The following is a 13,109-nucleotide window of genomic DNA, read 5'->3' as shown; positions in this document are numbered from 1 at the left end:
TTTTCCTTGCTGCAATAGGTAAAGGATATCTAATCCAGCAAGAAGAGTTCGCACAGTAGAATATTAGCCTTAAAAAACGAATGACACTCTGACTCATGCTGCAACATGGGTGAGCACTGAAGACATCAACCCCGTGAAAGAAGTGAGACACAGAAGGACAAATACCAGGTGTCTCCATCTCTATTCTAGAAAGCTGTTATAGGCAAATTCAAGGAGACACAAGGTAAATAGGCATCAGGGGCTGGAAGGTGGGGGTGAAGGGAGTTAGTTTTTAATGGGTACCTTAAAGTATTTTTGGTGAGGACGATGATGAAAAATTATAGTAGTGATTGGTAGTGTAACTTCGTAAATGTATTTAATGTCGCTGAATTGTAGATTACAAATGGTTTAAGTGATAAATATTATGTATAGTTTGCAACAAGGAAAAATATCTTGAAAAAGAAGGTAAGAATTCCACCAACATCTTATAACTAAGGAGCAGAAAGTTCTAGCCTGGATTACTGAACCTGATGCCTGAGTATGTTCTGGTTCAGCAAATTTGTTAAGTTCCTGGGTGGCTCCTTCTTTCATTCATTTGGTTCATTCTGTTGGTAAATATTTATTTAAAAATAGAGAAGTCGTGGCATGTCATATTAGACTGAGGACTGGAAATATGAGTAAAGGAGACTGTGGGACTGGGATAAGATAGCTGTATTCACAAATAATTAAAATATGGTAGAAAGGCTGCAGTAGAAATACAATGAATAGTGATGGGAACACTGGAGAGGAGGTTCCTGAGGGCATCAGGGCTTCACAGAAGAGTTGATAATTTATTTGGGTTTGAACTTTGTGAGGGAATTGGTTGCTTTCTGTATTTCAGTAATACGTAGTACATGATCACTTACATTTTTATGCCTTGGAATCTTGGATCTAAGATATCTGCAGGCTTTTCAGATATTTTGTAAATTGTTTCCTCTAAGGCTATGAGAAAACTGGTTCCTGGAGGCATCAAGACATGTTGGTTTGTTCTCTGTTCTGTTTTCTTTCTTTTTTTTTTTTCCTGTTCTGTTTTCTAAAAATTTATAAGGAAAACGACTTTGAGAAATAATTCAAAGTAAATGAGACACATTCAGCTCTCACAAAGAGCTTGTAATCTAATAGGGAGAGAATAAAGACAGCTGGGCAGTAAGTGTCTTAAGAAAGAGTCAATATGGGATGGCCATGGAGAGACTGGAGAAGTGACTTCTGCTGGGGGATGGAGCAGAACTTCATGGGTGGGGGGCTTTGCACTTTCCCCTTAAGTGAATTTTGTAAAACTGTGGTAACTAGATGTGAATAAGGTCATTTTATTTGGATAGAAAGGTATGAACAAAAGCAGAAAGGCAGCAAATACTTAGTCCTATTCAGGGGCGCAGTATAAAAGCAAGCCCAAAAGATCCATTGAGGCCAGGTTATGAGGATCTCCAAACTTTTGATTTTCTGCTTATTCTAGAAGTCCAGGAACCATGATTTGTTACCGGTAGATTTGCAAGAGAAGGGCTAGAGTCTTCATACTCATACCCATGTTTATGGGATGGTGGAGAAAAAGGAGAGCAAAAGCGGTGATCCAGAAGCACTGGGTGGGCACTGGAAACCTGGGAGGGGTGGGAATACGTTGAACTAGAAATGTGACCTAGTGTGAAGAACATATTTTGGAGTTGGCTCTTGATTCAAATCCTGTAATCAACATTTTCTGTGTAGACTTGGCCAAAATTCTTAGAACTTCTGAGCCTCATTCTCCTTGTGTGACAAACGAGGACGATAGTGTCTTTATGTAGGATTATCCTGATTAAAAAGAATGGGGTGACACACATATGTAGAATCCAGATGGCCCCAGCTGATCCCTATGGTCTCTTCTGAATCTGAATGTGAAATAATTTACAAATTTTTCCTGCAAAGATAAGTTATTCACATATGTAACTCATGTATTTCTAGACAATTAGTATAATGAATTTCAAGTATCAATGAAAACACCACAGCCAAAATAGATTCTCCTGGTATAAAAACTTATCTCCGGGAATTAGTCAAATATTTTGGAAGCCATGTTAACCATTTCAGTCCTCTACTTGCCATTTCAGGCTCAGAACAGTGTGTTTAGGCAGTGGTGTTTTCTTGTCCAACCTAAGGTCTGTCCAATTCCTTTTCCTGATTGGAGCCCTAAGTTAGGGTTTTACTCTGTGCTGTGTATCCTTCCACTAAGGTGACTACCGGCAATACTTGAAAATGTGAATGCACATTTGAAAATCTCTCCCATGGTTTCCATCAGAAATAGTCTAGATTGTGGTACCTTGTGTCCCTACCAGACTTTTTGTCTTTAACTAGCCGGTTTATGGAAATCTCTTTCTTCTAATTATTCCTCAGGCAAACCTCTTAGGTTTTCTGTTTGATGATGACATTATTTGTAAATGAGGTCATCTCCTTTCACGGTTTTATCCTTATTTGCATGTCCTGACCTAGAGATAAGTATGTCAGTATGATGATAGTGGTGGGAACCAATAGATGGTATTAGAAAGACCTCTAGTGTTTCAGTATTTAATATGATACTGACATTTAGTTTGAATCCCATAGCACCCTTGTTATATCTTTCCTGTCACCTGGCTCACATTATATAGCAACTTTTGGAAAAAAATGTCTTTTTCCTATGGAACTCTGAGGTCATTAAGGACAAGGTCTTTTCTTCCTCATCTCCATATTTGCAGGATTAGCACTGAGTCTGAACATAACCTACAGATGTTTATGGGAGGCCTGAATAAGTACCTTAATGTATCAGGGCTCAATAAAAAGATCCTGAAGACAGTAACTTCCTAATAGGAAATTGTGAACATCTTTTCAGAATTTTGAAGATTCACTGTTGAGCTGTCTTCCTAAAAAATGTTTCATTTAAAAGTGATATCTTGAATACTTGTCATTTTTTTTGTGATTTTTACACAAGCAGAAGGGAGATACATCTTAAAGCTCTGTTCTATCTGTAATTAAAATAAATCGTGAAAGCCCAAATTCTAACCAAATTGTTGGCCCAAGTGTGATTTCTTTAATTCCTTTTCTAACTTCTCTGTTTCTAACAAACATACAAATAAATAAATCCAGGAATTAATATTAACTAGTTGGTTATTTTGTACTTGCCTATGCAGACAAAAAATAATGGTAATATTTATGTTGATTGTGTTTGGATCAAGGCATTGGTATTTTAAAACAGTACCTACCCTAATGCTATATAATCTCCTTTTCTTGGTACTTCCCATTTTAGTTCTTATAAAACATCAAAAATGATGTTTTGTCTCAGTCATTCATGTAGATAGTCATCGAAAAATAGTGGGATATGAGATGGGACTGAATAGTGTGAAAAAGACTTCTTAAAGGTGAATTAAGGTATATCGAAGAATAATTTGCAAAACCTTTACGGCAGAAGTCATATTTATTGAAAAAAATTAATATCTTTGCTATAAAATTTGTAACAGGAATATTTACCGAATGTTTATTTTGATGCATAAACCTGAATATTACATACCAAGTACAAGACAGTAGCACTAGCTTTTCCTTTATTTACATTTTATGAAAATTGTTATGCAGTCCATGTTAAAAGAACTTATGATGGAGAATTGTTACATTAGAAAAATAATATTCTTGATAAAGCATTCTCAAGGAGTCCAGTCACATTTTCTGCCTCTTCAATAAGGCAAAAGTCCCTGGAATAGCATATAACTTAATTTACAAAATACAGTAAATGTTCAGACACATATTCAAGTTTTCTTTTGGTATGATTTTTTTCTTCACTGTAAAATTACTTTTTATTTTTATTTTTGTTTTTATTTTATTTTTTTTACTAAAACAAAGACTTTCAGGAAAATGTCATTGAATGATTTCAGCTATACATTACCTATACAACTCTGTAGCCTAGCGACAACCATTGCTACACCGTCATTAACTTTAAATATTTTGCTTGGTGAGCTGTTCTCAAACATAGCATATTTTAAGATTTTTGCCATCATTATGACCGTGGAATTGTTGGTTTTCATAGGAAACAGATCTGTCACAGTATGAAGCTTTGTGTTAGGGAACTGGTACACAATCACGTTGCCACTCACAGGAGAACGCCACAGATGTAAGTGAAGGGAGGCCCCGCTGGCTCCGCAGGGGCCCCACGTGGGCCTGGGCTCAGCCTCCAGTGCTCACGCCACACAGCCCTCGCCGAGTTCAGGCAGCTTCATTTCCAGAGACACGTGTTCGCTCTTCACAGTTAGGTCGTTTTAATCCCTTCGAAGGCACACAGCTTCCACCTTTTCTCCAGCGTCGCTCCCACGCCTGTGAATTCCTGTTTGAACATGCGTGGCAGCCTCATCAGAAGCATTTCAATTTCGTTTGCAGAGATCTGTTAGAAAGGAATAAAAGTCACTTTTGGAAACAAGACTCCTCTGAAAGGAGGCAAGGGAGGGTTGGATTAAGGATGCACTGCCCCAGTGACACAAATGACATCACTTGGCTGTCAAGTCATGTGCTTAGGAGACACATGCTGGTAAAGTGCTGGATGTGACTGTCCTGGTCTGGAGCAACAGCTGGGGGTGGGCAGGAGACGGGGTGAGAGTTCCAGGCTCTCCCCCTTCTTGGGGTTGGCTGGCTTACCCGGTGGGGCCATGCGGGAACAGCACCCCCCACCTTGATATGAAAGATGAGAGTGGGATTGAAGAGGGCTGAGAGTGAGTTTTCCTGGTGCCCTCACCCTCTTCTACAAAGTCGGGGCCAACGGGTATAGGGTAGATGTCTGGCCACCCTAACTTCTTTCTCTTTAATTTTCACAGAGACGAGAAAATCACAAAGGTTTAGAGAGAAATGAAAACCCAGAACCTACAACCATGAAAGTTGCAACATCCATTCTTAAAATCCAGGTAGTTTTTTATTTTATTCTTTTAAAGTTTTATTTATTTAAGTCATCTCTACACACCATATGGGGCTCAAACTCATGACCCCGATATCAAGAGTTGCACATTCTTCTGACTGAGGTAGTCAGGTGCCCTTCCATGTAGTTTTTTAATGCAACTTCTTTATTTCTTTTTTCACAGTAAAAAAAAATTTAAAAAATATTTTATCTGTTTGAGAGAGAGACAGAGATAGCGAGAGAGAGCATGAGCAAGGGGGAGAGGGAGAAGCAGTTTCTCCACTGAACAGAGAGCCCAACGTGGGCTCCATCTCAGGACCCCAAGACCATGACCCGAGCTGAAGGTAGATGCTTAACCAACTCAGCTACACAGGTGTTCCCAGGTAGCTTTTTAATGCAACTTTTTTTTCTACTACCAGTTTTTCTGTATTACATACATTTTTATACCGTAATTCATTTTACCTTAAAAAAAAAAAAAAAAAAGGACATATCAAGAATCCCTGGGTGGCTCAGCAGTTTGGTGCTTGCCTTCAGCCTGGGGTGTGATCCTGGAGTTCTGGGATTGAGTCCCACATTGGGCTCCCTGCATGGAGCCTGCTTCTCCCTCTGCCTGTGTCTCTGCTTCTCTCTCTCTTTCTCTCTGTATCTCTCATGAATAAATAAAATCTTAAAAAAAAAAAAAAAAGGACCTATCAACCATAATCCTTCTGCTCCAACACAGCCAGTGCTCTTGTTTTCCTGTCTTTGCTTCCCAGTCCATGCACTTGCCTGGCGATCTCATATTCATATAGCTGGATGGCTAAGACCCTGGAACCAGGGCAGCTAACATTTGTTTGAATCCTGTATCTACTATTGTTATGAGCTAAATGACTCCAAGATAATTAGTCTCTCTGAGCCTCAGCAAATGGGAATAATAACATGCAACAGGGAAGTATGAAGACTACTGGCTTAGCATAGATTTGGCACATAGAAGTGTTTATTGAATCAGACCTATTATTATTTTTCATGGTGCAGTCAACTGAATAGATATCATCTTAGTCTACACTTTGCATTTAACATTTAAATGTTGAATAAATTTAACGTTTATTTTAAAGAGAGACCAAATAGACCAGGAAGTCAAATCAACTGTTCATTTAATGTTCACATGGAAAAGATTTCACAGGATATATTCAATATTCCTAGGCCTATAACAAAAATACCTTTCGAGGCAGTCCTGAAAGTTAAAATAAATCGCATTCTAAAATTTGTGTGTGAATTATTTTGAAATCTGAATGCATTTTCCCACAAAGCCAGGTTAAAGGGATTATTAGATTGTCGTGTCAACCCACAAAGGCCTACTGAGCAGGTGATTAAAAGGTTCATATGATTTTGAAACATTTCATTTCAGTGAGCACTGAGCAGAATGCCTTCACCAGCATCCCCGTTCCACTGTCACCACACTCCTATGAGGTACGTGGGGCAAAAATGTCAGGATCTATCTTCATTTTTATAGCCAAGAAAATGGAGTGAGCTGCAGAGAGTTAAGTGCTTCTTCAAAGACAGAACTGGGGGGACGCCTGAGTTGGTTCAGTGGTTGAGCATCTGCCTTCAGCTCAGGCCATGATCCCAGGGTTGTGGGATCGAGTCCCGCATCAGGCTCCCCGCAGAGAACCTGCTTTTCCCTCTTCCTATGTCTCTCTCTCTCTGTGTCTCTCAAGAATAAATAAAATCTTAAAACAACAACAACAACAACAAAAAACTGGGAAAAAACCCACGGCTTGTGCCTGGGAAGTAAGCATTGGTATGCTTTATGTGCCCTGTGTGATTTCAGCAAACTGTGGGTGAAGAGCCAGGAGTGTAGTGCTGTCTTTCAAAATATCAATCACCTGGGGTTCTTGTTAAAAAACTCAGATCCCCCAGCCTCTTTTCTGGAGATTCTGATTCAGCTGATCAGGGGTGTAGTTCATCTACTCTATTTTTAAGAATCACCCCGGCTAATTCTTAAGATCAGGAATATTTGGGTTAAGAATGGGGCTTTAAATCAAACAGGCTTGGATTTTATTTTATTTTTCAATATTTTACTTACTTATTCATGAGAGACAGAGAGAGGCAGAGGGAGAAGCAGGCTCCACGCAGGAAGGCTGATGTGAGACTTGATTCTGGGACTCCAGGATCATGCCCTGAGCCAAAGGCAGACGCTCAACCACTGAGCCACCCGGGCATCCCCAGGCTTGGATTTTAATCTGGGTTAGGACAACCTGTGTAACCATGGGCAGGCCATCTAATAGCTCTAATTCTCTGTTTCTTCATGTGTATAAGAGAAATACTCTCTCCATCTAATCGTGAGGATGATACATAAAATGTACCATGGTGCCTGGCACAGATGCTTTCTCTCTCTGTATATAGTAGGCAGTGACGATAAAATACGACCCTCTGTTACCAAAGGTTTTGTGATAAGTGGGTCAAGTTCTGTGTTTCTAAGCCAAAGCAAACAAGTACAGAGAAGTGTGTGGTCAAACCCAGTTTTTGCTTGGTCCACAAGGCAGTTTCCTGAAGCCAAGCTGTCCTCTTAACCTCCTTTCTGTCCTTTGGAGGAGGACAGCACAGGGCATCTACAGTAGGCTCCCATCTCCATTCAAGGGATACCCCTGAGATGAGCCATCCTTCCACAGAGACGCTCACAGATCCAGGCAGCAGCCACCCAGGCACAGGTTTGTTTTCAGGATAACTATACATCTCTTGGAAAAGTAGGGAAGGCGCTTTGTATGATTCATTAGGAAGGAGAGAAAAAGCTGAGTTCTTGAGGGTAAAAAATAAAATATCTGATCTAAAGATAACACCTGTGTAGGCCGCCAGCCAAGGTCAGGGCAGGCCCTGCCACCCAGCAGCCCTGCACTGATTGGGGAAAAAAAAAAGTGACCGCTCCTAATTCCTGAAAGCCTTGTCTTCGCCAGACTTTTTAAAACACTTTTGTTAATTCTCACTATAATCTCAAAACATAGGGAGCAACTGACGTCCAGACAGATTAGGTCCCTTATGCAGGGTAACCCAGCACTGAGTGTAGAGCTGGGTGCAGATCCAGAGACTTCTTGGCCTTGTTCTTGAACACTGATGCCAGCTGCCACAGGGACTGTGGTGTGAGCACTGGAGCACTGGAGACAGTCCTCTTGGTCACTGTCTCTCTGTTGGTGGCAGGGGCCTCTCGGGGACGGGGTCTGTGTCCTGGAGGGCAGGTCTGTGGTAAGACTCGAGGGTGCTATCAGCTTCCGTAACAAGAAACAGTTCCCAACTGGACCAGCTCATACACATTCCAGTGTTCATGCTTAGGTGCCCCTACATAAAACCTTCACCAGAACAGCAAGCAAATCATGGGGAGTCTTGTTTTCTGTGTGGTCTTCTGACCCGAGGCTAGACTTGAACCACAGAGGAAGCAGGAGAAGCCAGCAGGAGGAGAGAAGGTAGTCTTCCCTTCCTGAGGCCTCATGGCCAGACACAAGAGTGTGTGCTTTATGGGCATTATCTCATCAGAAAGCTCTTTAAACCAGCCAACAAACTCCTCACTTGCTGGAAGAAAGAAATGTTGAGGGAAAACATTTGGAATCCAGTCATGGAATGACCATTAACCAGCTTCATCATCTTGTCTAAATCACTTAATCTCTTTGGGTGTTCCCTCATTTGTAAGACAAGGGAATTGGAAAGAAACTCACTGAATGCTCTGAGGGCTCGGATTTGAGTGCTGGCCCCACCATCTGTTAGCACTGGTCTTTGGGCAAGCTATCTGAAATTCATCTGACCACTAGGTTGTGGCAAAGCTCTCAAACTGAGAGAACATGATAGATCTCCTGTGCACTTTATTTTTCAAAGATTTTATTTATTTATTTGTGAGACAGAGAGGCAGAGACACAGGCAGAGGGAGAAGCAGGTTCCATGCAGGGAGCCTGATGTGGGACTCATCCCAGGACCCCAGGATCACGACCTGAGCCAAAGGCAGGCACTCAACTGCTGAGCCACCCAGGTGTCCTTCTTGTGCACTTTAAAGCACAAAAGGCAACCAATACTTAGTAGCACTTGCTGGGTGCCAGATACTGTTGGGTTTTTCATGTAGTAAGTCATTTAATACACATGGTAACCCATAAAAACCCATTTTACAGAGGGTAACATTCAGGCATAAAGACATTAAATGAGTCACGCAAGGTCACACAGATAAGTAGTGAAACTGGGATTTGAAATTTTTATGATTACTTAGTTCAAGTGATCAATTAGCCATTCCTCGGATCTTGACAGAGCTGGAAGTTAGTGTAATGGAATAAGCTTCTTCAAAAGTAGTTAATGCTAAGTTGTCTTTGGTAGTGCAAGGTGACCGCCTCATTCTGTGGTAAAGATGTAAATACCATAGTCAGGGATGTGTCACAATTACGGAACACACCACCTCAAATGAACTCCTACCGAAAATCTCCATTTAATAAGGCTCTCAGATAAATTCTAGGGCAATCTCTGTAAAGATGTTTTGTATCTCATGCTAGAAGAAAGATCAAGGAGAAACTACTTTTAACTGCTTAATTTGATGGTTTTTAAAACTTTCTCTACCCTGACAAAATAACTTTTAAGATGTATTACGTTTTGGGGTCTTCAAGACAAAGTGAAAATTTAAATTTTTTTCCCCCCTCTGGCCAAAGAATTTTGATGTTACAAATATTTCGTTTGCTTTAATTCTGTTTTCTCCTCTTCCTAAATCATTTGTCTGCTCTTGTAATTTTGCCTTTGCAGCATCCCTTAATCTTCCCCCTGATAATTTCTTGGTTTTGAGAACTGAAAGAGTCCTGGAGCCATCACCCAAAACAAAGCACTCAGACCTCACTGGCCAGGCTCAGGGTGAAGTGTACCCATTTCCCCATTGGTGCGGAGGATTCCCTTCCCCAAATCCATTCTGAGGTCAAGGCTTCTCTCTGAGCGCCTGTTTGTCCTTGATGGAACCCACTGGGGGCCGGGGGGTAGGGGTGTGCTGGCCCAGCTGCTGAATGGTGAGGCTAGAACTCCGTGCGGGGCTACAGATGCCCAATCCAGCCCTGCTTTCATGGCACCATGTTCCTCTCAAGTACCCGTGGTGAAGGGGCTTCTGTGTGGCATTGCCGTAGAGGCTAGAGACCAGTGCTGTGCTTGTAAAATCTCATTCACCCAAACACTGTGTTTGTGGTGCTCTAGAAAGTAGGGAAGATGGTCAGAGATGTGATGCTTTTATTACCCGCTTACTCAGCTGGCTTTGGTTCCAAGAAATTGGTGGTCTGTGTATTTTCAGTCTTTGATGTTGTCGGTAGATCCCTGCCACCTCTGTTTTGTTTAAAATTTTCTAAGTCTGGCATCTGTTCTTTTAGGAGGATTGATTTGTTCTAATTAATTTAAAAAAAAAAGGAAAGAAAAGATGAGAAGGAATAAAGGCTCTCTGTAACCAAGGGGCTTGTGTGGTGGTAACACTGCAGAGGTAATTTGTAAGATCTGCTTGATTTATTTTCTGATTTGCTGACTCCAGCCCAAGCCCACTGCCTCCTTGCCAGGCCTCTAAGCATGTATATAAATTGACACAAGCAGACATAAATCAATTTTATTATGGGGATGGCTGGCTCCATGTCCCACATCAGTCAGGCGAGAGAAGCCGAGGGATGAGGGGTCCTTGTTTGAGGCACTGAAAAGACACTGGCATAAGCTTTGTCAAGGCTGGAGAGGCAGAGAAGCCAATTGCAAAACCACATTTCCTTCCATAGGATAAACTGACTGTTGGCTTTTAGTGCCCATTTAAATCTTGTTCATTCTTCATATCCCTGGGCAGCACATGGCATCAGCACACAGACCCCTTGCAATACACTTTTGTGGAGAGAAATACAGAATATGGATGGGAAAGAAGGGAGAGGACAGGAGGGAGAAATAAGGAAAGATTAACATAAGTGAGGAATTAGGAAGATGGAAGAAAAGAACTAGACGGAAGAAAGGAACTAGAAGGAAGAGGAACAACAGGGAGGGAGGGAAGGAGGAAGAGATAGGAAAGGAGGAAGATAAATGGAAGCAAAGAGTGAGTGAGAGAAGGAAGGATCTGGATGGAAAATAAGAGAAAGAAAGAAGGAAGGGAGGGGAGGAAGGGGAGAGGTGCTGGCGACAGTAGCCCAGAGGGAGGTGTGGGAGTGAGCCCACACTCAGGGATAACTGCCTGGTGACCGCGGCTCACTTGGACTTGGCCTCTCTCTGACTTCTGTGCCACTGAACATCTGCCTGCCCGATGTGGCACTTCATTAGTTCATGTCTGATTGTCCAGTCATTTTATAACCATTACCTCAATTAGACTACCAACTTTTTGAGAGCAGTGCTTTTTCTTGGATATCTTTTGTGCTCTGGTCGTCCCTTGTTCTTCCCAGGTCCCTACGACAGCACTGGGTTCCTGGAACACGGTGAATTGTCCCCAGTGTTCACTGGACCCCTGGCAACCGTGTCAGTTTCTCTTGCTCTAAGTGTGCACCTTCCTTTTTATTCTTTACGTGGCCACATGGGAGTAGTGTCACCTCCAACGCTTCACTTATCATGTGCTTTCCAGAGGTGGTGTGATATTTAAAAACAGTCATTGTCACCTGAGCAGTGGAAGACTCACTCACTCATTAACGTACTATGACAGGTGACTGTTTAGGAGAACACTAGAATCTACATAATACTGAAGATTATTTTCAGAGTGGGGGAACCTTACAGACACCACTGAGAATATTTCATCTACCCTTACTGCCTGGCTGTAGTCCAGGAAGGAATGCTCTCCGATTAAGGTCAACTTGAATCTTCTTGGGACTGAACTGAACGAAGTATTTTAGTTTTGTGTTTCAGAGGTATGCTCCTAGTACGGACTGCGAATGGCCTGCTCCTCCGGTGGGAGATGTACACAGCCTGTGAGCACTGTCGATGAACGGTGGTATCGTGTCAAGATGGTGGGTCTTTGTAAATCCTCCAGTATCTTCTGCCATGTTGAGTCTGGTTTTCATAGTCAGATCTACCTGGTGGGCCTTGGGAGGAGGCTATACATATGTAGAGGGGGCAGCCAGACATGCTTGGGAGAACTTAAGTCCCAAAGAATACATAAAATGGGGGAAGAGCAGAAGAATCCCTCCTCTTGACTGTAAGACCGGAAGTATTCATCTGCTAATGCTCAACTCAGTGTGACTTTCTTGCTTCCTTAGGATCGCTGAGTGGACTCGAAGGGCTCTGGGCTGAACGTGGGGATCAGAAACCTTTTCAGCATAGTGCTACCTTGAAGAGCTTACCTGCCTGCATCCACGACACAATTTTTGACTCGGCAAAGTTTTAGTAAGCCATCTCCCCCCACCACCTACCACCCTCCTTCTGCCTTCCTCTGAGTGAATCTTTATGACGTGGTCATACGATCACATTCCGATACAAGAGGGCTGAGGGAATAAGAGTGGGTGGTTTAGAAGAGGCTGAGAGAAGAGGAAAAATATGCAGATATCATTATCAAGAGCAGGAATAATATTTAACTGGAAAATGGCCATTTACTGGGCTATACAGTTTTAGGAGCCATGTGCAATTCACATGCCCAGCATAATTTAAATTAATTCCTGGCTCTCCTTCCATTTCTAATCATTCTTATACTCATATGTGGCCTTTGGGGAAATCCTAATAAAATCAGCTCCATTACAGGCTGGATTGATTGAGCCTGCTTTCCTTGCTCGTGTCAGCCCTGGGGTATGCAGAACCTAAATGTTATTTTACAATTGTCGTAATGGTGATACTGTCTGATGTCAGACTGTGGCGTTCTAACTGGAATTAAACAACAACAACAAACCCAACCACCACCACCACTCATCGTACTAGAGTCAGCAAAACCTCCATGTCGTGGAGGCCAGGCTGAAGCTTGGTGGGGACCTGGTGACACCCAACTCATTCTGATTACCCAGAGGCAGATGCACCAGGCTGCTGCCCTGGGCTGGTGGTGGCTCCAGGATTCTGAGTCTTCCGGCAGCTGATAGAAGGACAAGGCCCTGGTGGTCACTTAAAGGGCAAACCTCTCATTATTTTGTTTTCTGCTTTAAAGCCCTGAGGATATGGAATTCCAGTATATAGCAGTAGTTTGGTCTCTGGATTTAAAAAGTCTAAATATCCTTTCAGCCTCACTGGGAGAGACACAATGTTGGGTCTAATCGCTGGCACCTAGGAGTTTTAGAGCACTTTTTCTATTATAATTTTTACTTCA

At 42.1% G+C, this 13,109-nt stretch overlaps 1 protein-coding gene and 1 long non-coding RNA gene across 12 annotated transcripts in view; one reads left to right on the top strand and one right to left on the bottom strand.

The window, feature by feature from the left end:
* LOC112678845 (uncharacterized) overlaps nt 1-13,109 on the top strand; it is a 48,670-nt gene continuing 35,561 nt past the window's right edge. The window contains exons 1-4 of one of the 2 annotated variants that reach the window (XR_007404838.1): nt 1-223; nt 4,815-4,901; nt 6,279-6,340; nt 11,716-12,205. This is a non-coding gene — a long non-coding RNA (uncharacterized LOC112678845). Of the gene's footprint in view, nt 224-4,814; nt 4,902-6,278; nt 6,341-6,373; nt 12,206-13,109 lie in introns of those variants that run through there. The other variant, XR_003147910.3, reaches the window with a different exon arrangement.
* Nucleotides 3,415-13,109, bottom strand: part of ENOX1 (ecto-NOX disulfide-thiol exchanger 1) — a 551,124-nt gene continuing 541,429 nt past the window's right edge. For all 10 annotated transcript variants that reach the window (XM_025478196.3, XM_025478197.3, XM_035704332.2 and 7 more), the window contains one exon: nt 3,415-4,387. In XM_025478196.3, coding sequence (XP_025333981.1) covers nt 4,256-4,387 — 132 coding nt within the window. In that variant the 3' untranslated portion in view covers nt 3,415-4,255. The remainder of the gene's footprint in view (nt 4,388-13,109) is intronic.

The sequence above is a fragment of the Canis lupus genome, chromosome 22 (assembly GCF_003254725.2).
Source record: "Canis lupus dingo isolate Sandy chromosome 22, ASM325472v2, whole genome shotgun sequence".
Classification (NCBI taxonomy): domain Eukaryota; kingdom Metazoa; phylum Chordata; class Mammalia; order Carnivora; family Canidae; genus Canis; species Canis lupus.
The sequence above is the reverse complement of the archived record's forward strand: the minus strand, read 5'-3'. Positions and strand labels throughout refer to the sequence as shown.